Genomic DNA, 24,794 nt, shown 5'->3' on the forward strand with positions numbered 1-24,794 from the left:
ACCTCTTGAGAAGACAATGTTACGGTACTGTAATTTCAATTGATCTCTGAATGAACAGCAGCATTGCTTAAAAGCCAACCTTTTTCGATTTCCATGACCAACAACTTAAGTATTACTTTTACAACTTGTTACTTTTATACGGTGCACGGGACCTTTTTATGGATCTCTATTTTTTAACATAATATAGCGCATCTCTGGATTCCTAAGCCTCCACGTGCAACAATCACCTTCCTTCAAGTTCCAAAAAACTGAAGAGCCTTTCCAACATCCATGTGTTTTTACGTCTATGAATATCTTAAAAAGCGTCGTAACTTCATCTCAGTTGTTCTTCAAATATACAGCAGCAAATTTAAGAAGCCAGCATATGTTGAATTCCTTGACCAACAACTGAAAAATTTCCATCCCTATCAACTTTTTAATGCTACACAGCGCACTGGTCTTTAATCGTAAGTAAACGACGTGACTTTGGCTCAGTGGTTCTTCAATTGGATATCAGTATCTTAAAGGAGCCAGCATATTCTAATCTCCTTATCCAGCAACTCAAGAATTATTTTGTTTAACATCTTTTTAGTGCGCACTGGACTTTATTCATAAATAAACGACGTAACTTCGGCTCAGTGGTTCTTCAATTGGATACCTGCATCTTAAAGGAGCCAGCATATTCCCGCAACTCAAGAATTCCTCTCTGTAACATCTTTTAAATATGCACTGGACTTATTATGAATCTCTTTCAGAGATTTATTTTTTAACATAGTGCTGCACAATATCTCACATGGTATGTACTTTTACGAAACTGTACGTGTCTTTACATTGTTTAAGTTCTTTGATATTTTGTGTTTTAATTTTGCTTTAGGCTGACGATGACCTAGTACTAGGTCGAAACTAGTCCCTAATCATTTATGTAATTTAAACTATTTACATTTTGTATTGAAAAGGTGGACCCAAATAATACATTAATTTACTCTATTGTAAGAAGAAATAACGCTTTGGCAGTTGGCAGGTTTGCAATGATAACGACATTGTGACATAAAATTGTACGATAAAGAAGTGAAAATATGAATATATTTATGTTTGTAATAATATTTATGCTTTTGTTTGCTATCCATGGTAAATAATGCACAGTAAACTACCCACGCGCGTGATCCGCCCGATGACCAGATACAACTTTTAAAGAGTTCCTCGCAGATATCTTGCTCAGGTTGATGGGTATGTTATGCTCCACAAATATGCAGCGAACATGTTAAATTTACCTTATCTTATTGTGCATACTGCCTGCATGGGAAGAAACAAAAGTATAGCTATATCAAACCAACAGCCGACAGTTGGCAGCAGTGCTATTCTACTCAGCTCTACTAGTGGAAATTTAGGTATTAAACAAAGTACAGTCACTTCGCGTGTGCCACAGAGTTGCCTCGTGGTACTAACATTGCTGAGGGCACTGTGTAGTTTTGCCTTGTCCTTGTCTTTTTATGTTTGTCCTGTCCTCTTTCTATGTTCCCTCTTCCTACACTGAGCTGCCATTGCGTTGTTCCTATTTTGTTTTTGTTTTTTAATGTTCTTATCTCCGTACGACTTGATTTAATGTAGAATAGATGTAATAGTAAATGTAATTCAAATTTTGATACCATATATGTATGTACTGTCACAGTATTTCTTAAAAGAAATTATGAAGGGTATTTTTACAGACATTTATACCGAAATTAAGGAAGAGCAAAAGACTGGAAATCCTAGAAATCCTATATTAATGTTACTTCTTCTTTCAATTACTGTTTTATTTCTACCAAGCATTCACCATTATATTGCTGCTCCTTAACCCTCTTGGAGCCAAGAGCCGATCTGGTCGGCCGCTCCCCATCAGCTGGAAGAGGCCAGAGCTCCGCCTCCACTCTACTGCTGTAAAGTGCCAGGCCGTTTTCTGTGGAAATACATGTATTTTAAAATTCACGTATATCTGCCGGTGTATAGCAAATACCGGCATGAAATTTTCTACATATCGACTACGTAGAATAAGAAACTGGTTTGGAGAGATATAAAGAGTCAAAGACGTTTTATTGTTGATTTATAGTTGTTGATAACGTTTACTTTTAGGAAGAGAAAAATATTTTCGCACTTTCTCTCTCAATATCTACTTTGAAAAAATAATTTACGATACAAAAGAATATACGTAATTATGTATAATGTATTTCTAAATACAATTCTATAGAATAACTAATTTGAACGAGAAAAATAAAAACGTAAAAAGTAAAAATTCAAACATATGTCACTAGTAAAAACAAGGCAATTTTACTCACCGATAAAATTCGCGTGTATGTATCGATGTTCGGCAAATACTGACAACAAATTTTCTACGTGCGGACAACACAGTATTAAAATAAATCTGAATTATTAAATAAAAAATAGTAGTTGATATTACAGTTTTTTGTTTTCAGAAAAAAAGTTTCTTGTTTTCGGTTGTAGTATATATTAGAAAAATAATTTTACAATACAACAGTATTCACGAAATTAAGAAATGTATGGCACTAAAGCCGTGATTTGCTTTGACCTACTAAGCGACCGCTGCTCAGTTCGGTACCTGCAGTTTACGAGGTGAATCATGGTCAGTGGACGAATCCTCTCAGTAATTATTCTTGGTTTTCCAGACCGGGGTCGCCCTCTCACCCTCAGATATCTCCTCAATTGCAATAACTTAGGGTCACTTAGATTGAGTGAACCTCAAACCAACCCTCAGGACCAGGCGAAAATTCTTGACCTGGGCGGGAATCGAACCCATGACCTCCGGGTGAGAGGCAGGCATGCTACACTTGGCCCGCGGAGACCGGAATTTAGGTAATGATAGAGGACTATATGTGACTATAAGGTTTCGCAGAGAGTAAGTGAAAAGTAAATTGAAGTATGATTTGAGCGGAGAATCAGACTGTAGGACATGTTTAGGTCCAAGAACTTCCTTGAAGGAGACAGGAGGTTGAGGAATGTTGTTGGGTTCATTGGGACAAATTTCCACCAAATGTTCTCCAGAGATATTATCATATTCGTTATCATTAGTTTCATCTACCACTATATTCAGAGTAGTGCTGTTAGACACAATTAAACGTCTCTTCTTTAGTTGTGGTAATTCCGCGGACGTGTCCGGTATAATTTCGTCGCTACTCTCTGAACTAAATTCCCTATCGCTATCCGATAAATCATCCGCGTTAACTTCGCAATGTTCCAAATACTGCATTAATTTATTGTCTCAATACCTGCTGAAAAAATATCACGTGAAAAACATGCCATTTTCCTGTCACAAATCCACTCACTGCAAGGAGCAATCTCTTAATGACCGGTCAGCGGTATTTGTAAACACAGGAAACGACTCTTGTGAAAGGTATAACACCCTCTTAGAACTGCCAAAGCAAGGCCAGGCACACAATAACGTGCAGCCCCTTTACTACAGGTTGTAACAAAAGTATGCACATCACTATAGGTTTCCTCAAAATGATGTATATCACAGAATTTTAAGCCGGCCGATGTAATCGGCTCTGGCAACTTCCGACTGGATTGTTAAAGGCCGACCACATCGGCTCTGGCAATTTAAAGGGCGGATGGTCGCGCTACCACCTGGCACCAAGAGAGTTAACTGTGTTCCAGTCTGAGTTCTGTCTTTTTATACTGCTGTTGATCAAGTCCAACCACCTTAGGCTGGGTCCACCTCAAGTTCTGTTTCATTCGTTCCTAGCCTCCGTCATCCTCTTTGGTATTCTTCCCTCTCTCATCCTCTTAATATGTCCAAACCATATCTTTTCCATAGTTGACAGTATCTTTACCCTTATCGTTTTCGTTTTTAATTTCAAAGAGCATTTAGGACACCTGCACAGCTGCTACCTATACGGTACTTGCCTTCATATTAGAATTTTCAAGAGATATTTCTTGCCTTTGGATCTCTCCTGCCTTTACTATGGTAGATGACAACATTCTCCTGACATAGCACAACCTTATATATTTCTACTCCTCTCTCAACCACCTCTGCTTTAAAAGATTTGTTCCATCTGGCTGAATTTATCAACTTTTGTTTACCTTGACATTGGCCTTGATATTTTGAGGGCACAGTTGACAGTTTGGTTCACATCCTACACACCAACAACAAACAATTCCTCCACTATGACAGTGTTTTCAGTTACTACGGTAGTCATTCATTATTTGTAGAACTAAAGGGTTATATCACTAAATTGGCTGTCCATCACACCATATGTACTACGTGTCTGTACACCAGATTTCCGTATGCTTACTTGTCACGAACATTATCTTTAATTCTATAAAGTACCTGAGATTTATTTTTTAAGTTTTGTTTTGGTATAGGTAGAGTAGTCCCTTTATGATAAATGTGATAGTAACTTATATAACAACTCTTACAGGATGCCTACTTGGAAAGGAAGAAACATGACGAAGAACGACGTAAGGCAGCTGCAACGCTCAGCAAAAAGTCACCTAAGGCCCACCTGACAATTGATCAACGTCATTATCAATTAAAAATAAAGGAGCTGAGAGCCAAGAAGCCACAGGCTAGTGATCAGGAGAATGATAGCAGTACACCGGAAGAGAAGGAAAGGGAACCCCGGCTACAGAGCATCGCCCCTGAGTATGACCTCAAGTTGTTCCAGGAAGCACAGGCTATTGCAAGTGAGAAGATTGTAAGTATAGCTCACCGCTTTCAGTCTCTTCTTTATGTGGTTTGTTGTCGTCCATACTTTCTTGGAAGATAGCTCTTTGATAGGGTATTTCCTTTTCTTCCTCAGTTCCTGGGTGAGGTTATGAATCAAGGACCTCCATCATTGTCTCTCTCCACCACTCTTTTCCTGCCTCCAGTTTTCTTCTGTTTCCTCTTCTCTTCTCTATCCTCTCTTCCACTTTATCCATCCACCCTCTGTAGACCTTCCTCGTGGTCACCTTCCTAATAGTTTCTCCATAAATCGGCGGAGACGGCACTTACTCGTTTCCGAGTTTACAGATTTTCTGGCTAATAGCTCACTTCAATTCACAGCAGTTTGTGTTTGAATTTCCGGTGACTGTACAGGCCATTTCTTGCATAGAACATACCTCCACATGTCGCGCAGCTGAGGGACGGGAGAAATCTTGGCTGGGTTTGGCGAAGTTTGCGTGACTGTTGCTTAATATCTTCATGTCCGCGGTGTTCTTGTTCAAAGTGTTGAACTGAGGCACAGACACTTTGTTGCCAAAGTAAACAGTCCTTGACAAGTGTTTCCTAGGTTTGTGGGTTTATTGCTGCCATCTTTAAGGTTTGTTTCAGTTGGTCTTTGAAACGTCTCAGGGGGGCACCACGTGGTCTTGAACTGAAGCGAAGTCACCGTAGAGGATCTGGCGCAGTGGTCTGGTGTCATTCATACGGCGCACATTTCCTGCCCATCTAAGGCAATGGCCATCGACCAAAGCTTCTACACTCTTAGTACATGCTTTCTCAAGAATTTCAAAATTAGAGATGTAGTTTTCCCAAGTTATGTTCATCATTGAGCGTAGTTTTCGCTGGTGAAAGTGCTCCAGCTTTTTGATGTCACGGCAGTATAAGGTCTACGTTTCACAGCCATAGAGAAGTGTAGAGATGACTACAGCCTGGTACACCATTAGTTTTGTGCAAATTGTAAGGTTTTTATTCCAGAAAACTCTGTGATAGTCAGCCAAAGGCCACATGGGCAGCACGAAGCCTGTTTTCCATGTCCTGTTCTGAAGTACAGCTCTTTGACAAGATACTCCCAAAGTAAGTGAAATGGTCTACTTGTTCTAGTTTAGTGTTTGAGATGGTAATGTTAAATTCTGGAATGTTAGTCCCTGCTGCAGGCTGAGTAAGTACCTTTGTTTTTTTGGCATTGATGGTGAGGCCAAAAAGGTCATATGCATCCTTGAAACTGTTGACTGACTGTTGCAATTCCTCAGGTGTAAGACCCGGTGATGCAGTATCATCAGCATACTGCTTTTCAGTTACTCTAGTAACACTGATGTGTCTTCGCGAGTGAACTCTGGCCAAGTTGAAGAGGCCATCATCAAAGCAGTATTTAATCTCTACGCCGGGGTTGTCTGTTGGTTCATAAAGCATGGCCGCCAGGTACAGGGCAAATAAAGTAGGAGCAAGTACGCAACCCTGCTTCAATCCATGTGTGACTGGGAATGGTTCGGAGAAGTTGTTTTGATGGAGAATCTTTCCTGTCATACCATCATGAAGTGCTTGCATCTGGCCCACAAAATGCTCAGGACCGTCAAAGCGTCTCAGAACTGCCCACATAGCAAGTCTTGGAACATTATCAAAGGTCTTTTCCAGGTCATAAAACACAAAATAGAGATGTTTCTGTTCTCTACATTTCTCTTGCAATTGCCTTGCACAAGAAATCATGTCAACAGTACCTCCGGAGGCTCAGAAATCACATTGAGACTCTGGAAGAGTCCTCTCGGAGATGACTTGCAGGCAGCTAAGCAGGATCCTTGCGAGAAGTTTACCTACAATGCATTGCAGAGAAATGCTACGATAGTTGTCACATACACTACGGTCACCTTTCTTGAAAATAGTAATGATATTGGCATTTTTGAGATCACTGCTTACTTTTTATGTTTCCAAAATTGAGAGGATGGGGGTAAAGAGCCTTGTTTTCAGGCATAAGTTTCCACCTTGAATTAGTTGTCTGATCCAGGTGCTTTCGTAGGTTTCAGCCTATGAAGTGCCTCATAGAATTCCTGATAAGTTGGTGGCATCACCATCCATGGTTGAGGGGGGAGTTGTGGCACATTGCGTAGAAAGTCATCGGCAGCAGTGGAGCTTTGGTTTAAAAGAGTGGAGAAGTGTTCCTTCCAATACTCCAGGATGTCTCTACGGTCAGTAAGGGTGTTAGTACCATCAACTGTTTTCAGAGTTCCAATTGAAGAACGAGATAGACTGTAGATCTCTTTTATTCCCGCATAGAAGTTCCGCAGGTCTCTGGCATCAGATAGTCTTTGGAGTTCTAGAGCCTTCTCCTGCCACCAGTTGTTCTTCATTTCTCTTATTTGAGTCTGACATTTCTGTTTCAGATCTTGTAACACAGCTTTCTTCACACTGGATGGATCTTGAAGAAGGGATAGGTGGGCTTCCCGTTTGGCACTGATAAGGTTCAGAATTTCTTCGTTCTTATCCTCGAAACAGTCCTGCCTCTTTCTTTTCTCGTAGCCATAAATAATTCCTTAGAAACTCTTGTCTTCTCCCATACAGATCATGTATCAATGCTATTTCAGCTTGTTTGTTTCTATCCTGTCCTGTAGTTTTGAAACTCCACTCCTCTTTCTGATTCTAATCCTTTCTTGTCGTCCCTACGATTCATCTCGGACACCTGAACTTGTCCATGTACCTGATGCATATGTTAATATTGGTACATCATCATTGTTTTCCAGCTCCATTTTCCCAGGTGCAGTGTACAAGCACTCGCCACTTCTTCCTGTCAAAGTATAGTTTCTGTTCCTCTATGTCCTCCCACTTGAAATTCCTCTTGCTGACCTCCAATTTCACTGTGTCTATCCATCAATTTCTGGGCCTCCCTACTGGCCTTTCCCCTTTTACTTCTTTGTTAAAGTAACTCTTTGCTGTTCTCATTCTGTCCATTCTCATAACGTATCCAAACCATTGTAGCCTTTGTCTTTCTAAAAGCTCAACTCCTTTTTGCTTCATTTCTAATCTTGACTTTCCTGGTCTTTTGATTCATTGTCCTGATGAATTTAGTTTCTCTTGACTGGATTTTACTATTAGCCTTGTTATGTAGGGTACATGTTTTGAGTTCATAGGTGAGAAATGGCATGAATTATGCATCAAATGTAGTTAGGTTTGCCTTCTGGTGTATTTTATCATCCCACAGTAGATTTATCGCTTGAAAATAAAATTGAGAAGCTTTCTGAGCTTGGAAAATGCATGTGAAAACCTACTAATATGCAGAGAACTGATAGTGATATATAGTGCTCCATCCTCACAGACATGCAGGTCACTTATTAGGAGTTAACTCAAAAGATCTGCATCAGGCCTCTTAAGACGCCACATGCCATTATGATTATTATTAGAAAAGTTCCATTTCCAAATCAAGTCAAAGCTTTTTACTTCCTTCTTGACTGAGATGTACCGAGCTCAATAGCTGCAGTCGCTTAAGTGCGGCCAGTATCCAGTATTCGGGAGATAGTAGGTTCGAACCCCACTGTCGGCAGCCCTGAAAATGGTTTTCCATGGTTTCCCATTTTCACACCAGGCAAATGCTGGGGCTGTACCTTAATTAAGGCCACGGCCGCTTCCTTCCCACTCCTAGCCCTTCCTTGTCCCATCGTCGCCATAAGACCTATCTGTGTCAGTGCGACGTAAAGCAACTAGCAAAAAAAAAAAAAAAAAAACTGAGCTGTAAAGAAGTGCCAGATGAAAATATAGCTTGAGTTCATCATCCTTTCTTGTATAATCCTATAGAAGAACTGTTATGGTATAGATTGAGTTAAACAACTATATTGAGGAAGTGCTGTATGTAAATTCATGGAGGCACGTCACGTTATTTGAAACAAAGAGAGCAGAGTCCAACTAGGAAGTTAGTTGTCTATCACCACTTTTCTTCAGTATTATAATGGATGAGGTTATAAAAGGAGTGAAAAAGGAAGGATCCAACAACAAATGTGCTGGTATTTGCTGATATTGCTATGCTAATAGGATGAGACAGAAACAGAAATAGAAGATAAACAAGATCTTTGGCAAAAATAATTTGAAGGAATGGGATTGTTCATCAGGCAAAGTAAAACAGTTCGTTTGGTGTTGAGTCGAAATCTGAAGCTGTCCATCTGTGAATGCAAAATAAAAAAGTAGGTATGATTATTAACTTGAAATACTTAGGGAGCTTTATTTCTTCTTAGAGTACCATAAACCAAGAAATAGGTATTAGCATACTAGCTGCATCAAAATTCTACCACTCTTTCGGCAACTTCTTCAGGATGGCACATTTTCCCAAGCTTCCAAGATTACATGGTACAGAACATATCTTGTACCAATTCTAACATACGGACTGAAAGCAGCAAGTCACCTACAGATGATTGGAATGAAGCTCCTCTCTTCCTGTCTCCAGAAGACAACGAGAGACAAAATAGGGAATGAGAATGCCCAGCAGCAACTTGGATTGGACAATAGGTCAATAGTTGCAGAGTAGGCTTCGGCCTACAACCATGGTTCTACAGCTCTGCAGTCCAGCTGACCAACCGAGCAGAGGAGTGATGGCCGCGGCTCTGCCATAGCTCTATGCCTCAGCATTCAGGAGATGGAGAGGGGCTGGATCCCACCGTTGGCTCTCCTAAGATTGGTTTCAATGGTTTTCCATTCTCTTGCACTAAGGCGAATGGCAGGACAGTTCCTAGTATATGCTGCGGCCGCCAAACCCCTCACCTTCTCCAAACATCTGCTTCACCATATCATATCTCCCTGCCTGTGTTTGTATAATAATGTGAAGCCCTTCTTCCTGTTATGGTACAGATAGTATGTTGGGTATTCAGCCCGAAGGCTGGTTTGATCCTCTGCAGCTCCGCCAACAACTGTCATAAATAGCCTAGGCGTCACTGAAGAGGCATACTAGGAAAATGAGGAGTGAGGTAGTTTTCCGTTGCTTTCCTCACCGAGCCAGCTGCTGCTATTACATATCAGTCTGCCAAGCCCACTGAAATGCATGCACCAACCGACCCTATGAGCGATATCTTCACACCATTCATAACAGGGACTGGCTGCATAAGCAATGGTATTACTAGCAACACTCATACCTCAGTCACTTCAGTTTACTTGTATGCCAGCCCTAAGTCAGTCTTCTTAACACTGATAAAAATATCAATTTTAATTATGTTTTAAACAACAGTTCAGATATCAGCTCTTAATATAATCTTATAAAAATAATTACTGTACCAGAAATGGAGTGCTTAGTGATTGGGACTGTAACGAACCAGTGTTAGAGTGTTAGTATGAACAATTTTTCTCCGAGAAGATCAGGAAATGTGTTTTAGACTGCAATAAGAGATGGAGCTGTTCACATTTTAATGTAGATTTTATATAGACAATTTATTTTTATGCGAATGTTTGTTATGACATTATTAGGTATTGTAGATTTATGTTCTCCTTAGAAATTTTATTAGTAGCTGAAGAAGATAACACATCTGTTATGGAAACATGTAGTGTACAATGTTAGGATGTAGTAAATAAGTAAACGTATACTATTGAATATTGTTTCACAGGTTTGATGAATGTCGCTAGTCAATAGGGATCAATTAGCAACTGCATATGGTCAAGTTCATTAATACTGCCAACAATAATAATGATTATATTTGAAATTATGGTTACATTTACAGTACAGTATTGTGGCTTGGAAAAGAAAGCATGTTATATTAGATCAGAAGCAAGAACTGGAAATTTTAGCAAGTTGGGCCAAAGTTCTTCGCAGAAAGCTATTGCTGCTGAATAATCATGGACATGTCACTGTTTATAATAACAAAGAGAAGGAAAATGATTTTTAACAATAAGTGAGCAAATTGGGCAGAGAGTTGAGGAAACAAAAAGTTTCACAAAAGAGTGAGAACAATCAACTTAATGATACTATGTGCAGTTCTAAGGTATGCTTATAAAGTGTTGGGGTGACAGAACTGCCATCGAACAGGTTTAGAAACTAAAAATTTCGGACATGTTTCCAGTGAGTGATACTCCATGAAGGGCTTGTTAAATAGTTTAAGCTAATTTAAAACATTATTTCAACACCATGGCTTACAACAGACAAATCGATTCCATGGACCATATGCACAAAGGACACTCAAGGACTTAATTTTTCTAATTGTATGAATGCTACATTGTAATATTGGATTTAATAGAGATATTCAACTAAATTTCTCAAAATACTTCACTATTTCGGCACCCCTCTGTGCAGTGAAGGATGGATTAGCAAAGAGTATAGTACAGTATATATTCAAATAAAAATTTCACTCATATATAAATCATTTATATACTGTGTATATTTCACAGTCACACTTAATATTCCTAAGGCACCTAGAGTTCTGTATTAATTTAGGTCAGGCATATATATTTTTATCGATACACTTTCTCAGTTAAACACTATATTTTCGTGGTCCATGGAATTGATGTTTGTTTGTTATATGCCATGGTGTTGAAATCATATTTTAAATTAGCTTAGACTAGCGTTTGTTACATGGCCCATTTGCTTCCTCCATCAGACATTAGAGGTGAGTCTCATAAATAATTTTTCTCCTTTTTAATTTCTTTTCTATATGTTTATTCATTCCTAATTCTGACTACCAGTTCCAGATTTCCTTCTTTGCCTGAGGTCCTAAGTGAACTTTAAGACATCATATCATGACAAGAAGATAACCATAAATTTTGTTATTATATATAATTTAATGTTATAATTATTCCTGCAACATTATCTTTGTCTGTTATACATATATTTTAGTTATCACATAATCTGTTTAATTTTATTTGGCTGAAGATGGCCACTAAGTGGCTGAAACTAGTCCCAAGACTTACGTAAAATCATTTACTTGATATATTGTATTGAAAAGGTGTCAATTTATTCTTATAATAGCACTTCAGTACGGAACAAAAATGAAATTTAGAGCTTATAACCGTTTCTGCATTTTTGTCAAATCACACAAAACCCATCGTGGTGGAATTTTTCTCTTGCCCGGGCATTCCTTCAGAATGTGAAGCACAGTCATATGCACTAATCCGGTGTCTTGGGCCAGTTCACGAATCGTATGGTGTCAATTATTGTCCAGTAACGTGGCAAGAGCATGCATTTCTTCTTCACTGGGACTAGGACGACCTGGCTGACGCATGTCTGCCACATTTTGGCGTCCCTCATTGAAGGCTTTTACCCACCATGCCACTGTTCTGTAAGGCATTGCAGATTCCTCACAAGCCTCTTGAAGTCTTTGAGATGACACTTGTGCTATATGACCTCTGGCACGTTCAATCTTTATCCAACTCTGTGGTTTCTGTTTCGAAAACATTGTGACACCATGTTCAACCACCAGCAAACACGCAGCTTTGTTCCTCTCGCCAGTTCGCATGCGCTTGATGTGGGAAGGGAGAGTCCATGTGGTCTGAGGTAAGGTAGGTATGTGACTAACTTGTGGTATCAGCGACATTATTAGGTTCTATTTCGTGGCGTTTACAGGAATGTTGCCACTATTAAAGTTCCAACCTTCATAATTAATTACACAATTCGCTGGACTTGGGGAAGCTTCATGTTCTAGTTCGGAGGCTTTTAGCCATCTTTAGTTGTATTCATGTTCACTATTTGAAACATTCCAAACTTCTGATGAACTATACTAAATCTTAAGGTCTCAAATTGTTGTGTTCTTCTGTTTCTTCACAGGAAGACGATCTGAAGAGTTTACCGCACGTGAAAGGTACCAAGTATGTTGAGATGGGAAAGTATGAGATGGAAGTGTGGTACCAGAGCCCTTACCCCGAGGAGTACGCTCGTGTTCCAAAGTTGTATATATGCGAATACTGTCTGCGTTACATGAAGAGCAGGACTATACTAAAGAGACATGTTGTCAAGTGCGTGTGGAGACATCCGCCAGGGGAAGAGGTCTATAGGTGGGTAAATTTACTGTAATACCCTAGGAAATAATATTATAATGTCACCACAACAGTTAACAAAACCCTGCATTCTTTCATTTTCAACTGTTTTTTAGCAGAAATTGTTAAAATTGACAGTTTGTGTTGTGCTGCAGTGGGGTGAGAGTAACAGAGTTCATACTAGTGTTGTTATAATGTGTGATTCCCCAAAAGCAAGGAAGAAAAGACTTTCTATTTATTTGAAAAAATGGGAAGATCAGTACAACTGGATTGCGCCCGTTGACAGTAATTGTTTGAAGGCAAGATGTGTTACATGTAATTGGTCAATTGGACATGGAGGTGAAAGTGACTTGAAAGCATCACATTTCGACCGCACTACATAAAAGATTTGTGAAGCAAATAAGCATGGCCTCTAATAACAAAATTTGTTTTAGAGTGTCAGTAGTGTCATTGCTGCTGAATTAGCATTCGGCTACCACAGTGGTTGACATCCTCGAAGCTATAATAGTGTGTCATGATCTGTCCCTTATTGGCATTTCAAAAACCTAGCAACCCCATTAATGACAGGTGGGTAGCGATATTTTAATTGATCATCCTACCCAGTTTCGTTGCAGTCAGTCTGGTGCAACCCAGACAGTTTCCGTGTTAGTGACTGTTGTTTTCTGTCACCCCTCTTTTTAAGTCTTACATCCCCAATGTATTGATGAGAAATACCGTATTTCACGGCATAATCATCGCACTTTTTATACCAAAATTTTCGAAAAAAATTGTAGGGTGCGACCATTATACGATGAATATTTAATACCAGTATTTTTATTACTCAAAAAATGTATTTATAACTAAATTGTATTTGATACAAATTTAAGATGCACGTAATACTCGCGTTTATACATCAAAATAATTAAAATAGTCTAAAACAAAATTCATAATTTTTCGCAACAATTCGGCGAACGTTTTTCCAACCTGAAAATAAAAATGAACGTATTAAGTTAATTTGTCATTAATTTGAGTATTAAAGTTAAAATATTACACTTGCAAAAAATTATCGCTTTGTTGTGAAATGCGGACTTACCGGTACGCAATTTATTCCAAATCTTCGGTGTCGCTATCGCAGGTTTCGCTATCTGATGCGCCGTCCTCGCCTCTGTTAATACCTGTATCAGATTCTTCGTCTCCCTGCCACACTGCGTCATCTTCGGAACCGTCTAGTGCATTCGAAATCCCAGTCCTTTTGAAGCTCTTGGAGACTAGTTCAGGTGGTATAAGATCCCAACTCTTCTTCACCCACGAGCATAACAAGTCCAAGGGTGGACGCCTGATATTTCTGGCGGGCGTCAATTGCTGATCGCCGCTCATCATCCACTCGTTGTAAAATCGACGTAAGTGGTCTTTAAAGGGTTTATTAACACATACGTCTAGTGGCTGCAAAGCAGATGTTAGGCCACCAGGAATGACTATCTGTCGTGTCTTATTTGTAGTGAGAATTTGCTTCACTTCGTTCACGAGGTGACCTCGGAAACTATCTAAAACAAGCAGAGCTGGTTGTTTTAGTAGTGCACCAGGTCTTCTATTCCACACAGTTTTAACCCAGTCCAGCATGAGTTCTACGTCCATCCAACCCTTTGGGTGCACTCGTACATGAATTCCACGGGGAAACTGTATATTCTTAGGCATCGTTTTCCTCTTGAAAATGATGTAAGGCGGCAACTTTCTCCCGTCAGCTGTAATGGCTAGCATTGCCGTGCATCGCAACTTCTCACTACCGCTGGTTTTCATTAATACACTCCGTGATCCTTTTAGCGCAATAGTGCTGTTGCGAGGCATATCAAAAAAGATTGGAGTCTGATCGGCATTACCGATTTGAGAAAGCAAGTACGAAGTTTCCTTGCGCAAACATATGACAAATCGGTGAAAATTTACAATCTTGTCCGTGTAATCAGCAGGCAACTTTTGGCTTAGTGTTGTTCTCCTTCGCACTGACAGATTGTGTCGTCGCATGAACCCCTTAATCCACCCACGAGTCGCCTTAAACTGAGTTACCGGTATGTTGTGTTTGCGCGCTACCTCCTGTCCCTTAATTTGTAACATTTCATATGATACACTGCAGCCATTGTTACGTATTTCACTGACGTACCTAAACACTTCTTCGTCAATTATAGGAAACTTCCCTGTTTTAGGACCTCTAAACGCGCGTCTAGAAGGTTTTGCGCTTTTTAGCTTGTTTTTTACTTTCCGCCAGTCACGCACCAACTTTTCACTCACAGAAAATTTTCTTTCTGCAGCTCTGTTCCCGTGCTGTTCAGCGAAGGCAATTACGCTTAGCTTGAAGCCCGCAGAATAGATTCTATATTTACCCATAATCACTTATAAATGCTTCACACGTTAATGTTTTGCGATATAAATGACTTTCCGTAATTGTTCACTATTAAAACAAATTATTTCTGCAAACACCCAAAACACAAATTAAAAACTTAAATTCTCACGCACACATGTCTACAGTAATCACGTAAATCTGAAACAAATAAATGCATCTGTGATCTGTCCATTCCAGAGCAGCCAATACTGTTAGGCAGCAAGGAAGCATGCAACAATTTATCAGTTTAGCTCGTTGGTTGCGACACACTACTGCGCTTGAGCAAAGCTTGCAAACCGGAGCTCTAGCTAGCGCGGTGTAGATCTACTGTATAGTTGACTGCTCTCTTTGGTTGACTGTATTCCGAGACGTCAGTAACAAACATTCATTTTTTTCAATTTCTTTTAAACATACGGTAATTAGGTTAATATTTCTTCCCAGTTATTGATGATTTTACATTACATTACTGACGAGTTTATAAAATAAAACTTTAATAGCATTGGATAATAATTATCTTGACTACTTGGATAAAAGTGTTCATCCCATGCCCGGACACTTATGACGTAGTAGTAGGATAAGAGTCTAGCGATGACAACTGAGACATCGTAAATAATTCGGCTGAATAATTCCGTGGAAATCTGCGTTATCGTCTTGGATTTCACTTTGTGCGCAATAACACAGGAGCCGGCCCCATGGTGTAGGGGTAGCGTGCTTGCCTCTTACACGGAGGCCTCGGGTTCAATTCACGGCCGGGTCAGGGAATTTTACCTGTATCTGAGGGCTGGTTCGAGGTCCATTCAACCTACCTAGCCGGTATTTCCTGGCGACGTTGCCGATAAGCGATAACTTACAGCCTTACTTATTTCAAATGGGAACTCATAATATGTAGGTGGTGAATAAATAGTACACTGTCTCGCGACCACGTTGTCAAACTGCCGATAGCCTACCGGTAAGCATAATATGTAGGTGGTGAATAAATAGTACACTGTCTCGCGACCACGTTGTCAAACTGCCGATAGTCTACCGGTAAGCCATGCGTCGTACATATACCGGTATTATTTATTTATACGTTGTGCAACATGTCGCAAACGTGACTGTGTTGCCAAATTGCCCATAAACCATACACGTATTTAAATTGCGCATTCATGTGCAACTTACGTTGCAGTTCCATTTACCTTTTAACCAGATTAGTGAACAAAATTTGGACGTGCGACGATTATGTAATTAAATGTTTAAAGTCCGATTTTTGTATTGAAAATAAAGGATGCGACGATTACGCGGTGGCGACGATTTTGCCGTGAAATACGGTATGTATGCCTTTTCTGTGCCAAGAGGAGGACTACTACTTTAGGCTTATTTCTCTCCTAGCTTTTCTCAAGTAACTTCCTAGTAGCAGAGATGACGTCAATAGTGAATTGATCAGGTCTAAATCAGAGTTGTTGCTGTTCTAGATTAGTTTCAACAGTCATCCTCATCTTTTCTTACAGTACGAATTCATTGACCTTTAAGACCTGGGAAAGGAGTTATGCCTCTGTAATTTGACAATTGCTTCCTGTTATTTATTTATATTTATTTATTTACTTATTCATTTATTTATTCATTCATAAATTTTAAATTGTACATGTACAATCTAGAGGTAGTAGATTGTGAAAGGGTAAGTCCCACAAACACGGAAGTGCATCCGTTGCTGGATATTTACGTATGTATAGACAATTTTAAATTTACATATATTCACTCCAAACACTACTCTTAGAGTAATAATTGTCTTCATTTATGCTGTACATGTTAAGAGTAAGAAGACCCCGTCATTTATATCCTCACTCAGGGAGTTGCGGAGTGCACTCGCGCTATGCAGAGACACGGATCCTGGACTGGATAAAATCCACAATCAAATGCCAACAGAATATGGAGTGAGGGTGAGGGTGTGTTTCCATCTCAATGGCACGAGGGAATTGCGATACCAGTTCCCAAGCCAGGTAAAGATCCAAAAATTCTGGGTAGTTATAGGCCAATATGCCTTACAAATGGTCTTTGTAAGCTATTTAAAAGGATGATTAACCAGTGTCTTGTGTGGGCCATGGAAAAGGAAGGTCTCTCATCTAACTACCAGTGTGGGTTTCACTCTCATCGGTCTGCCACTGATCATCTGGTCAGGCTGGAGAGCGCCATTCAGGAGGCCTGTCTCCGGAAGGAACACCTAGTCGCCGGTTTTGGTTTTTTTTTACCTGGAGAAAGCTTACGATACTACCTGGCGATATGGGATTCTCTCCACACTACACCAGTGGGGATCTCGGGGAAATTTGCCAACGTTTATTGAGAACTTCGTGTTCCTCTGGCTCTTTTGAGTCCGAGTAGGGAATGCATTTTCTCAATATTACGTTCAGGAAAATTAAGTACCTCAGGGATCAGTACTGAGTGTCACGCTGTTCGCAATCGCCATCAACTGCATAGTTGCCCCTGCTGGGCTCGCGGTCGTTCCATCGCTGTACTGTATGTATTCAACTGGGTCTCCATTTTGATAAGGGACTAACGTGGCAGCCCCACATCCGTCAGTTGAAGGTTACCTGCATGAAGAGACTTAACATGCTTAAGTTTCTCAGAGGCACTTCATGGGGGGCTGACCATGCGGAGCTGCTACGATTTTACATGGCAACGGTTCTCTCCCAAATTGACTATGGAAGTGCGGATTATGGCTCAGTATCAAAATCTGCGTTGAGCCATTTAGACAGTATTCACCATTGTGGAGTTAGGCTGGCAATGGGAGCTTTCTATACTAGCCCCATTCCCAGCCTACTCGCTGAAGCGGGAGTTTCACCTTTACAGATAAGGAGGCAGCAGTTACGTACTCTGCCAAAATTTGTGAAATGCCACTACATCCTAGCTATCAGTGCATCTTTAGTACCCAATACCACCAGAGGTACCAAGACCAGCCAAATGCCACACGGCCAGTTGGGCTTCGAATTGATAGCTTGTATCATGATTTGAATATAGATATCAGTGGTTGTCTTGAACAAACTTTTAGCAAGGTACCTCCGTGATTAGTTCCGCGACTGGATATGCGTCTAGATCTACTCCTTGGACCCAAGGTGAGCACGGATTCGTCCGTTTATCAGAGGTATTTCCAGGACTTCGTTCACCAATATCCGGATGCGAGACATATCTTCACGGATGGTTCTGAAACCGGAGAAAATGTTGGTTGCTCTTTCGTCACCGATGATATGAGCATGAAGATCTCGCTTCCTGGTGTATGTAGCGTGTATACTGCGGAGCTTTACGCCATCTTAGAAGCTCTGTAGTTTGCACTGGGTGACAAAAGAAGCCACTGTCTTATGAGTACTGACTCGTTAAGCTCTCTGCAGTCTATTGAAGCCTGTTTCTCGCAACACCCATTAGTGTAGCAGATTCATGACCTATTCAGGTTAAGTGATGTGGCACCAGAATCACTATCGCGTTGCTTCCAAGCCATGTTAGGATTGCGGGAAACTAACTTGCAGATGAAGCTGCAAAGGAAGCGGTACTTTTACCTCCAAGACCTATCAGTGTACCTGCTAAAGATATTTGTTCTCAGCTACATTGAACCATCTTGGTGTCCTGGTAATCGGAGTGGCTATCTATCCGAACACCCTATAAGCTGAAAGCAATTAAGAAGACAACTACCATGTGGCGGTCGTCTTTCTGGCCTTCATGGAGAGAGGCCATAGTATTGTGTAGGCTGAGGATAAGTCAAGGACGATCTAAACACTCTTACCTCCTAAAGAGGGAAGACCCCCCCAGTGTGTTCTTGTGGTGCTGACGTCACTGTGACCCACGTCCTCACAGAGTGTGCCGATCTCTCTGGCCTGAGACGGAGCTTCGTCCTGCAGGAAACACTCGAACGCATACTAGCCGATTTAAAGATAAAAATTTCATTGTTCCGTATTGAAAGTATTAACGTTAACCACAATAAGACAAGATTCTTCGCACCCCAAGCTCATAAACGTGCTACTTATAACAGCTTAATTTTTCGTGCTTTCAACACCCCTGTGTCCAAAAAAGATTTAAATAATGAATTAAACACCATCCGCAACATTGCTAAATTCAATGGCTTTAACAACTCCTTCATAAACCGCATCATCAACAAATTCAAACACCGTCCAAAAACCACTTTATCTAAAGACACAATAAAACCAACTGCTTTTTCCACCTTCACTTTCACTCAGGATGCTTATAAAATAACTAATATTTTTAAAAAACATAATATGAAAATTTCTTTTAGAACTAACAATAGAAATCTTGATATCTTACACAACTCTAAATCTTTAAATAAATCTAATGCTTTTTCTAAATGTGGTGTATACAGATTCAAATGCAACAACTGCAATTCCTCCTACGTCGGACAAACTGGCCGCAACTTCAATATCAGGTACTCTGAACATGTCAACGCCATTAAATACAACAGATTCTCTGCCATAGGACAGCACATACAAGACTCCAAGCATAGTTTCACCAGTATTGACAATGACATGAATATACTTAAAATCATTAACAAAGGCCCCCTCTTAAACATTACTGAAAATTGCTTTATCCACCTTGACCAGTACTTCAACCCTAATTTCAATTTAAACGACATTTCTGAAAAACCCAATATCCTTTTTGACTTCCTAATTCTTCTTCTCAAAAATTCCAAATTCCAAAACCCCAATTCTATTTTCCATGCCTTACAAAGTTCCCACCCACATTTTCTATCTCCAATAACCCACCCTAAACTACCCCTCCTTCATTTCCCTATCTTATCCTTCCTCAATACCATCTAACTTCAATTTCTTTTATTCTTTCTCACTCTTCCTCTGTTAATTTATTCTACCTTCTCTATTAAAAAAAAAAAAAAAAAACATCGACCTTCATTTCGGTTCTCCTCTTTCAAATTTTAACTCTTGTCTTGCGCCAACTTCGACTACTTCAATCATGACCTAAAATTTTTTCAATTTAAAAAATAGCGCACTGTGCATATAAGTTTTCATTTGTTTTCCGATATTGCGCTTTTTACTATATTTTTTCTCTTTACAATTGTTTTTTCAAGTCAACTGTTTTCCAAGAACTTAGCAGGAGCACAAGTACTCATTCAATTATACTGATTTGCGTTGTATATTTCTATATACACGTACTTAACTTCCCGCAACCGAGACAAATACTGGACCTTCAGGATATACTCCATTCTACTTTGACGTTCGAGACCGTAGCGCATGACCTTGAATGTGCCGCGCTGATCACCGGGAGCTGGCGGTTTGCGTCTACAAATCTATTTGTCTGCGACTTCAAGTTATTTATGATCTTCGTATATTATTTGATAGTGTTGTGACTTTGTGCCTGACAGAGTATGGAAACTGACCCTTTTGACTGTTCTCCAATATTCATAAACATTGTGAGACTTCACCTATCATTGCGTGTGCCATACTACCATTCTTAATAAGATGAAACAGTACGTAATATTAAGAATCCAGAGTTTAATTAATCTTTTTCTTTTTCTTTTTCATATGCATTGTTTTACATGTTTTTACAGCTGACGATGACCTGGACTAGGGTCGAAACCGGTCCCATTTATATTTACTATTAAATAGAAATGTAATCACTACATTTCTTTCCTATGTATTGAATAGGTTGAACCTCTTTTTCAATTATTTAATACTAGCCGATGACGCGACTACTGCTGATCTCGTCATCCACTTTGCAGTAGATTAATCAAGGGTATGTAAATTACAAGTGTACTGTTACTCAGGGAACACACGTTCCCTTTTGATTGAATAATTTTTTTTTGTTTTATTTTGTACTGCGTTTCCAAATCCTTCGTTGAATAAATCATTTTCTTTTATTATAAATTTCTTTTCCACTAATTTGTTCAGAGAGGATGATAACCTAGTTGTACTTCCTCTTAAAACACAAATCACCACCCCTTATACCCTCACTCCTACCCCATTATACGCACTCTCCGGAGCTCATACTAATTCCTCGCAAACCCGCACACATACACATTCTCCCACATTCAACTGCACTTGCACGCATCATTCTTGAAATTGTAATTTGTACAAATTATATACATCACATATGGGTTTCCATTTACATGTGCATTTTCTTTACTGCTTGGAGGAAGAGGAAGCAGTTTTACTTCAGATGGTAGAAGGTTCCAGAGACGAGCAGACCATGCGTAAAAATTCATTTAAATATGATGTTCTGGCGAGGTGGGGAACAAGAGTAACTCCCTGACCTCTCTTAACGGAGTAGTAATTAAGCTGCATGCAGTGGAAACGGGAGAGATGTTCGTTGTCTGTCAAGGATTTGTTAAGGAAGATTGTGTCTATTTTTTATATAATGAGTTCACTGGTGGCAATCACCTGGCTCTTTTTAGAGGGATGTGTTTGTTTGTTTATTGTATGTTCTTCTTTTAATAAAGAAATTATCAGCTTTACTTATTTAATGGTATTAATTTTATTTTTCAGGAAAGACAAAATCTCAGTGTGGGAAGTTGATGGTAAAAGATACAAGCAATACTGTCAGAACCTCTGCCTCTTAGCCAAGTTCTTCCTCGACCACAAGACACTCTACTATGATGTAGAACCCTTCCTGTTTTATGTGATGACTATTGGAGACACCGAGGGCTGTCATACTGTCGGCTACTTCAGTAAGGTAGGAAGAAGCTTGCATGCCATATACTATCCAACTTAATTGTTCTGCTGTATATGTTTTTTTGATGATGTTTGTTCTGAAACTTGAAAATTATTAATGTTGCTGTTCATATCCATCACCTTGTTAGCAAAGGAATCTTTAAACATAAATTATTGGACAGTAGATGGTATTTAATGCCGGCCCCGTGGTGTAGGGGTAGCGTGCCTGCCTCTCACCCGGAGGCCCCGGGTTCGATTCCCGGCCAGGTCAGGGATTTTTACCTGGACCTGAGGGCTGGTTCGAGGTCCACTCAGCCTACGTGATTAGAATTGAGGAGCTATCTGATGGTGAGATAGCGGCCCCGGTCTAGAAAGCCAAGAATAACAGCCGAGGGGATTCGTCATGCTGACCACACGACACCTCGTAATCTGCAGGCCTTCAGGCTGAGCAGCCGTCGCTTGGTAGGCCAAGGTCCTTCAAGGGCTGTAGTGCCATGGGGTTTGGTTTGGTTTGGTTTTAGATGGTATTTAATTCAAACATTTTGAATTTGTGGATAATTCAAACTTACTCTGCTGTCCCTTGACATTCCGCTAGAACACAGTGTTTAATATTTAATTTGAATATTATATTGTGTAATTCACAGTAAAAATATACCATTTTAGAACTTGCCTATTTTCAAAAAAATGTTATTGAAGAATGAGGGAACACTGCCTGGGTGGAAGGAAAAAGTTTATAGAATCGTGCATGTGCTAGAAACAGCTGTAGTTGTTACAAAGTTAAATAGATTCAAGCTCTTGGCAACATTAGGGCATCTTTGAATCGTGTTGTAGGTAGCAAACTTTGAGTTTAAATAACTGGAAAAGTCTGCTCATTAGACCTAAACACAGAACTCAAGATGGAGTTGATTGAAAACTGTCAACAGATGAAGTGTTACAATCCACTGGCTAGTGAAGGAGGAGGAGCATGGGGACACTTGGTAAAATATCTGTCATTAATTCAAGATGTTTTAAACGACAATGGTTAGGGTTTGCTACTGACCTAAAACTAATTAGGGAATATACACTTTTTTTAAAAGAAAAAGAAAGAAACATGGAAGCTCAGAAAACATGAAGTGCATTACAAGATGGGCAAAGCAACAGACAACATCAATCATGTTTTCCGTACGTCTGACAACAGGCTGAAAAAAGAGATCCTAATACAAGTATGGAATCCTAAAAGTAAACCTAGGTGGCACCATGCAGTGGCTAATGATTTGAGGCTGAGTGAGATAATGGAACAAGATGTCCTAGATAGACACAACGTTAAACAAAAATCCAGGATTGGAGGGTACCCAAAGATGAGGTCAAACCAGTGAAACGGTGTCCCTGGTCAGAGAACAAAAGTAATGCTCATATGAGGGCGAACCAAAAAGTAACTTACACTAGCTCGCCGTGAGTGCACACTGTGTGTCTTGACCGTGGCCAATGCGGAGCGAGCTACAGTAACTGCTGACACGTCCGATAGGAAGGTTGGTGTGGTATCCAGTTGTGTTGTGTGTGCAGAGCGGGCTAGGCTCAATGGCACGTCAACTGGATGTCACTCCAAATTGGAGGTGCGTACAACTATCAGATTTCCATGGGCTAAACGACTCAATTGCATGGACATTTATCGTAAAATCACTGCTGTAAATGGTGAGCGTGTAATTTCTTGCCCAGGTATTGTAAAGTGGTGTAAGCAATTTGACTCCAGGCGCACAGATCTCAAGGACAAATATCGCGAAGGCAGGCCCGTAACGTCCAGTACCATTGCAAATGTTGACCCTGTGGATGGGATCATTGGAGAGAATCGGCACATAACACTGCAGAATATTGCCAGCATGCTGAACATTTCGTATGGCAGTGTGTTCTCCATTGTTCACCAGCACCTTGGATTTCGTAAACTGTGTCAAAGGTGGATCCCATGTCTGCTCACCGATATTCACAAGGGACAACATTTCCAATCATCACTGGCATTTTTGCAAGGGTATTCTGTAGAGGGTAACGAGTTTCTGTGGCGAATCTTCACAGGGAATGAAGCGTGGGTCCACCACTTCACCCCTGAAACAAAGAGAACGATGGAATGGGCACACACCACATCACCACTATAAAAGACGGCCAACATCCAACTTTCAGCGGGAAAGGTAATGGCGACAGTGTTCTTTGATATGGAGGGTGTGTTGCAAATGGAATTTATGCCGAAAGGCATGACAGTCAACTCGGCTTCGTATCATCAAACATTGAACGGGTTGCATAAAGCAATTAAAGAAAATCAGCGGGGAAAATAGAGCGCTGGTATGATTTTGTTGCACGATAACGCAACACCCCACATGGCCCGCCAAACGTCCGAACTGCTGCAGCGATTCAAGTGGGAGGTATAGCAACATCCTCCATACAGTCCAGGCTTAGCAACATGCAATTATCATGTGATCTCTTTGGACGACGATTCCGAAATGATGAGGAGGTGAAAGCAGCGGTCTCCAGGTGGTTACATAGCGCTGGAGGTGATTTCTACGCATTCGGAATCAGAATGTTGGTTGACTGTTCCGAGAAATGTTTAGTGTCTTAGGGACTATGTGGAAAAGTGAACTTGCGTTGTATGTTGTCATAGCCGTGTTTCCTATGTGTAGGTGGTTTCATAAATGGCCATAACTTGGAAGCGTAACTTACTTTTTTTGATTTGCCCACGTACAGTATTAAGAGAATGAAAGACGTGTGGGCAAAGATAAGTAAACATGGTTGGAAACCTAAATAACTGTGTTCCAATGAGGTCGTAAGAATGTTTTTCAGAAAAATGTGCTTGCAGTACAGTGTGCCGTGTCAGGATACCTACTACTATTTTTTAAACAATTTTTTTTTTCCAGTACAGTGTTGAGGCTTGTCTGGTTCACTTAAATAATGTTTGTAGTGTTGTTGTTGATGTGTATTTTTTATGATAAAATGCCTTGTACAGTTTATGGTCTGTCATTGTTTCACCAAATTCTACTGTCAGTGTAACTCAAGGAATCATTGAAAAGTAGGAATCATTTTGAATCGAGACTCAGATAAGTATGGTGTGTGATATTGTTTAATTTGAATTCATGTGTTTGGTTTTCTCCTGGATCTTTCAGGGTTGATTTAACCATGTTCTACAGTATATATCATATCTCTCTGTAATACTTTCCTGACTATTTACTGTATATTG

General features: G+C 40.0%; 1 protein-coding gene across 1 annotated transcript in view; it reads left to right on the forward strand.

Moving 5' to 3' along the window:
- chm (chameau) overlaps window positions 1-24,794 on the forward strand; it is an 895,896-nt gene that overhangs the window by 45,486 nt on the left and 825,616 nt on the right. The window contains exons 5-7 of the mRNA XM_067153506.2: window positions 4,392-4,667; window positions 12,396-12,622; window positions 21,431-21,617. Coding sequence (XP_067009607.2) covers window positions 4,392-4,667; window positions 12,396-12,622; window positions 21,431-21,617 — 690 coding nt within the window. The remainder of the gene's footprint in view (window positions 1-4,391; window positions 4,668-12,395; window positions 12,623-21,430; window positions 21,618-24,794) is intronic.

Source organism: Anabrus simplex, chromosome 9 (genome assembly GCF_040414725.1).
Source record: "Anabrus simplex isolate iqAnaSimp1 chromosome 9, ASM4041472v1, whole genome shotgun sequence".
Lineage (NCBI taxonomy): Eukaryota > Metazoa > Arthropoda > Insecta > Orthoptera > Tettigoniidae > Anabrus > Anabrus simplex.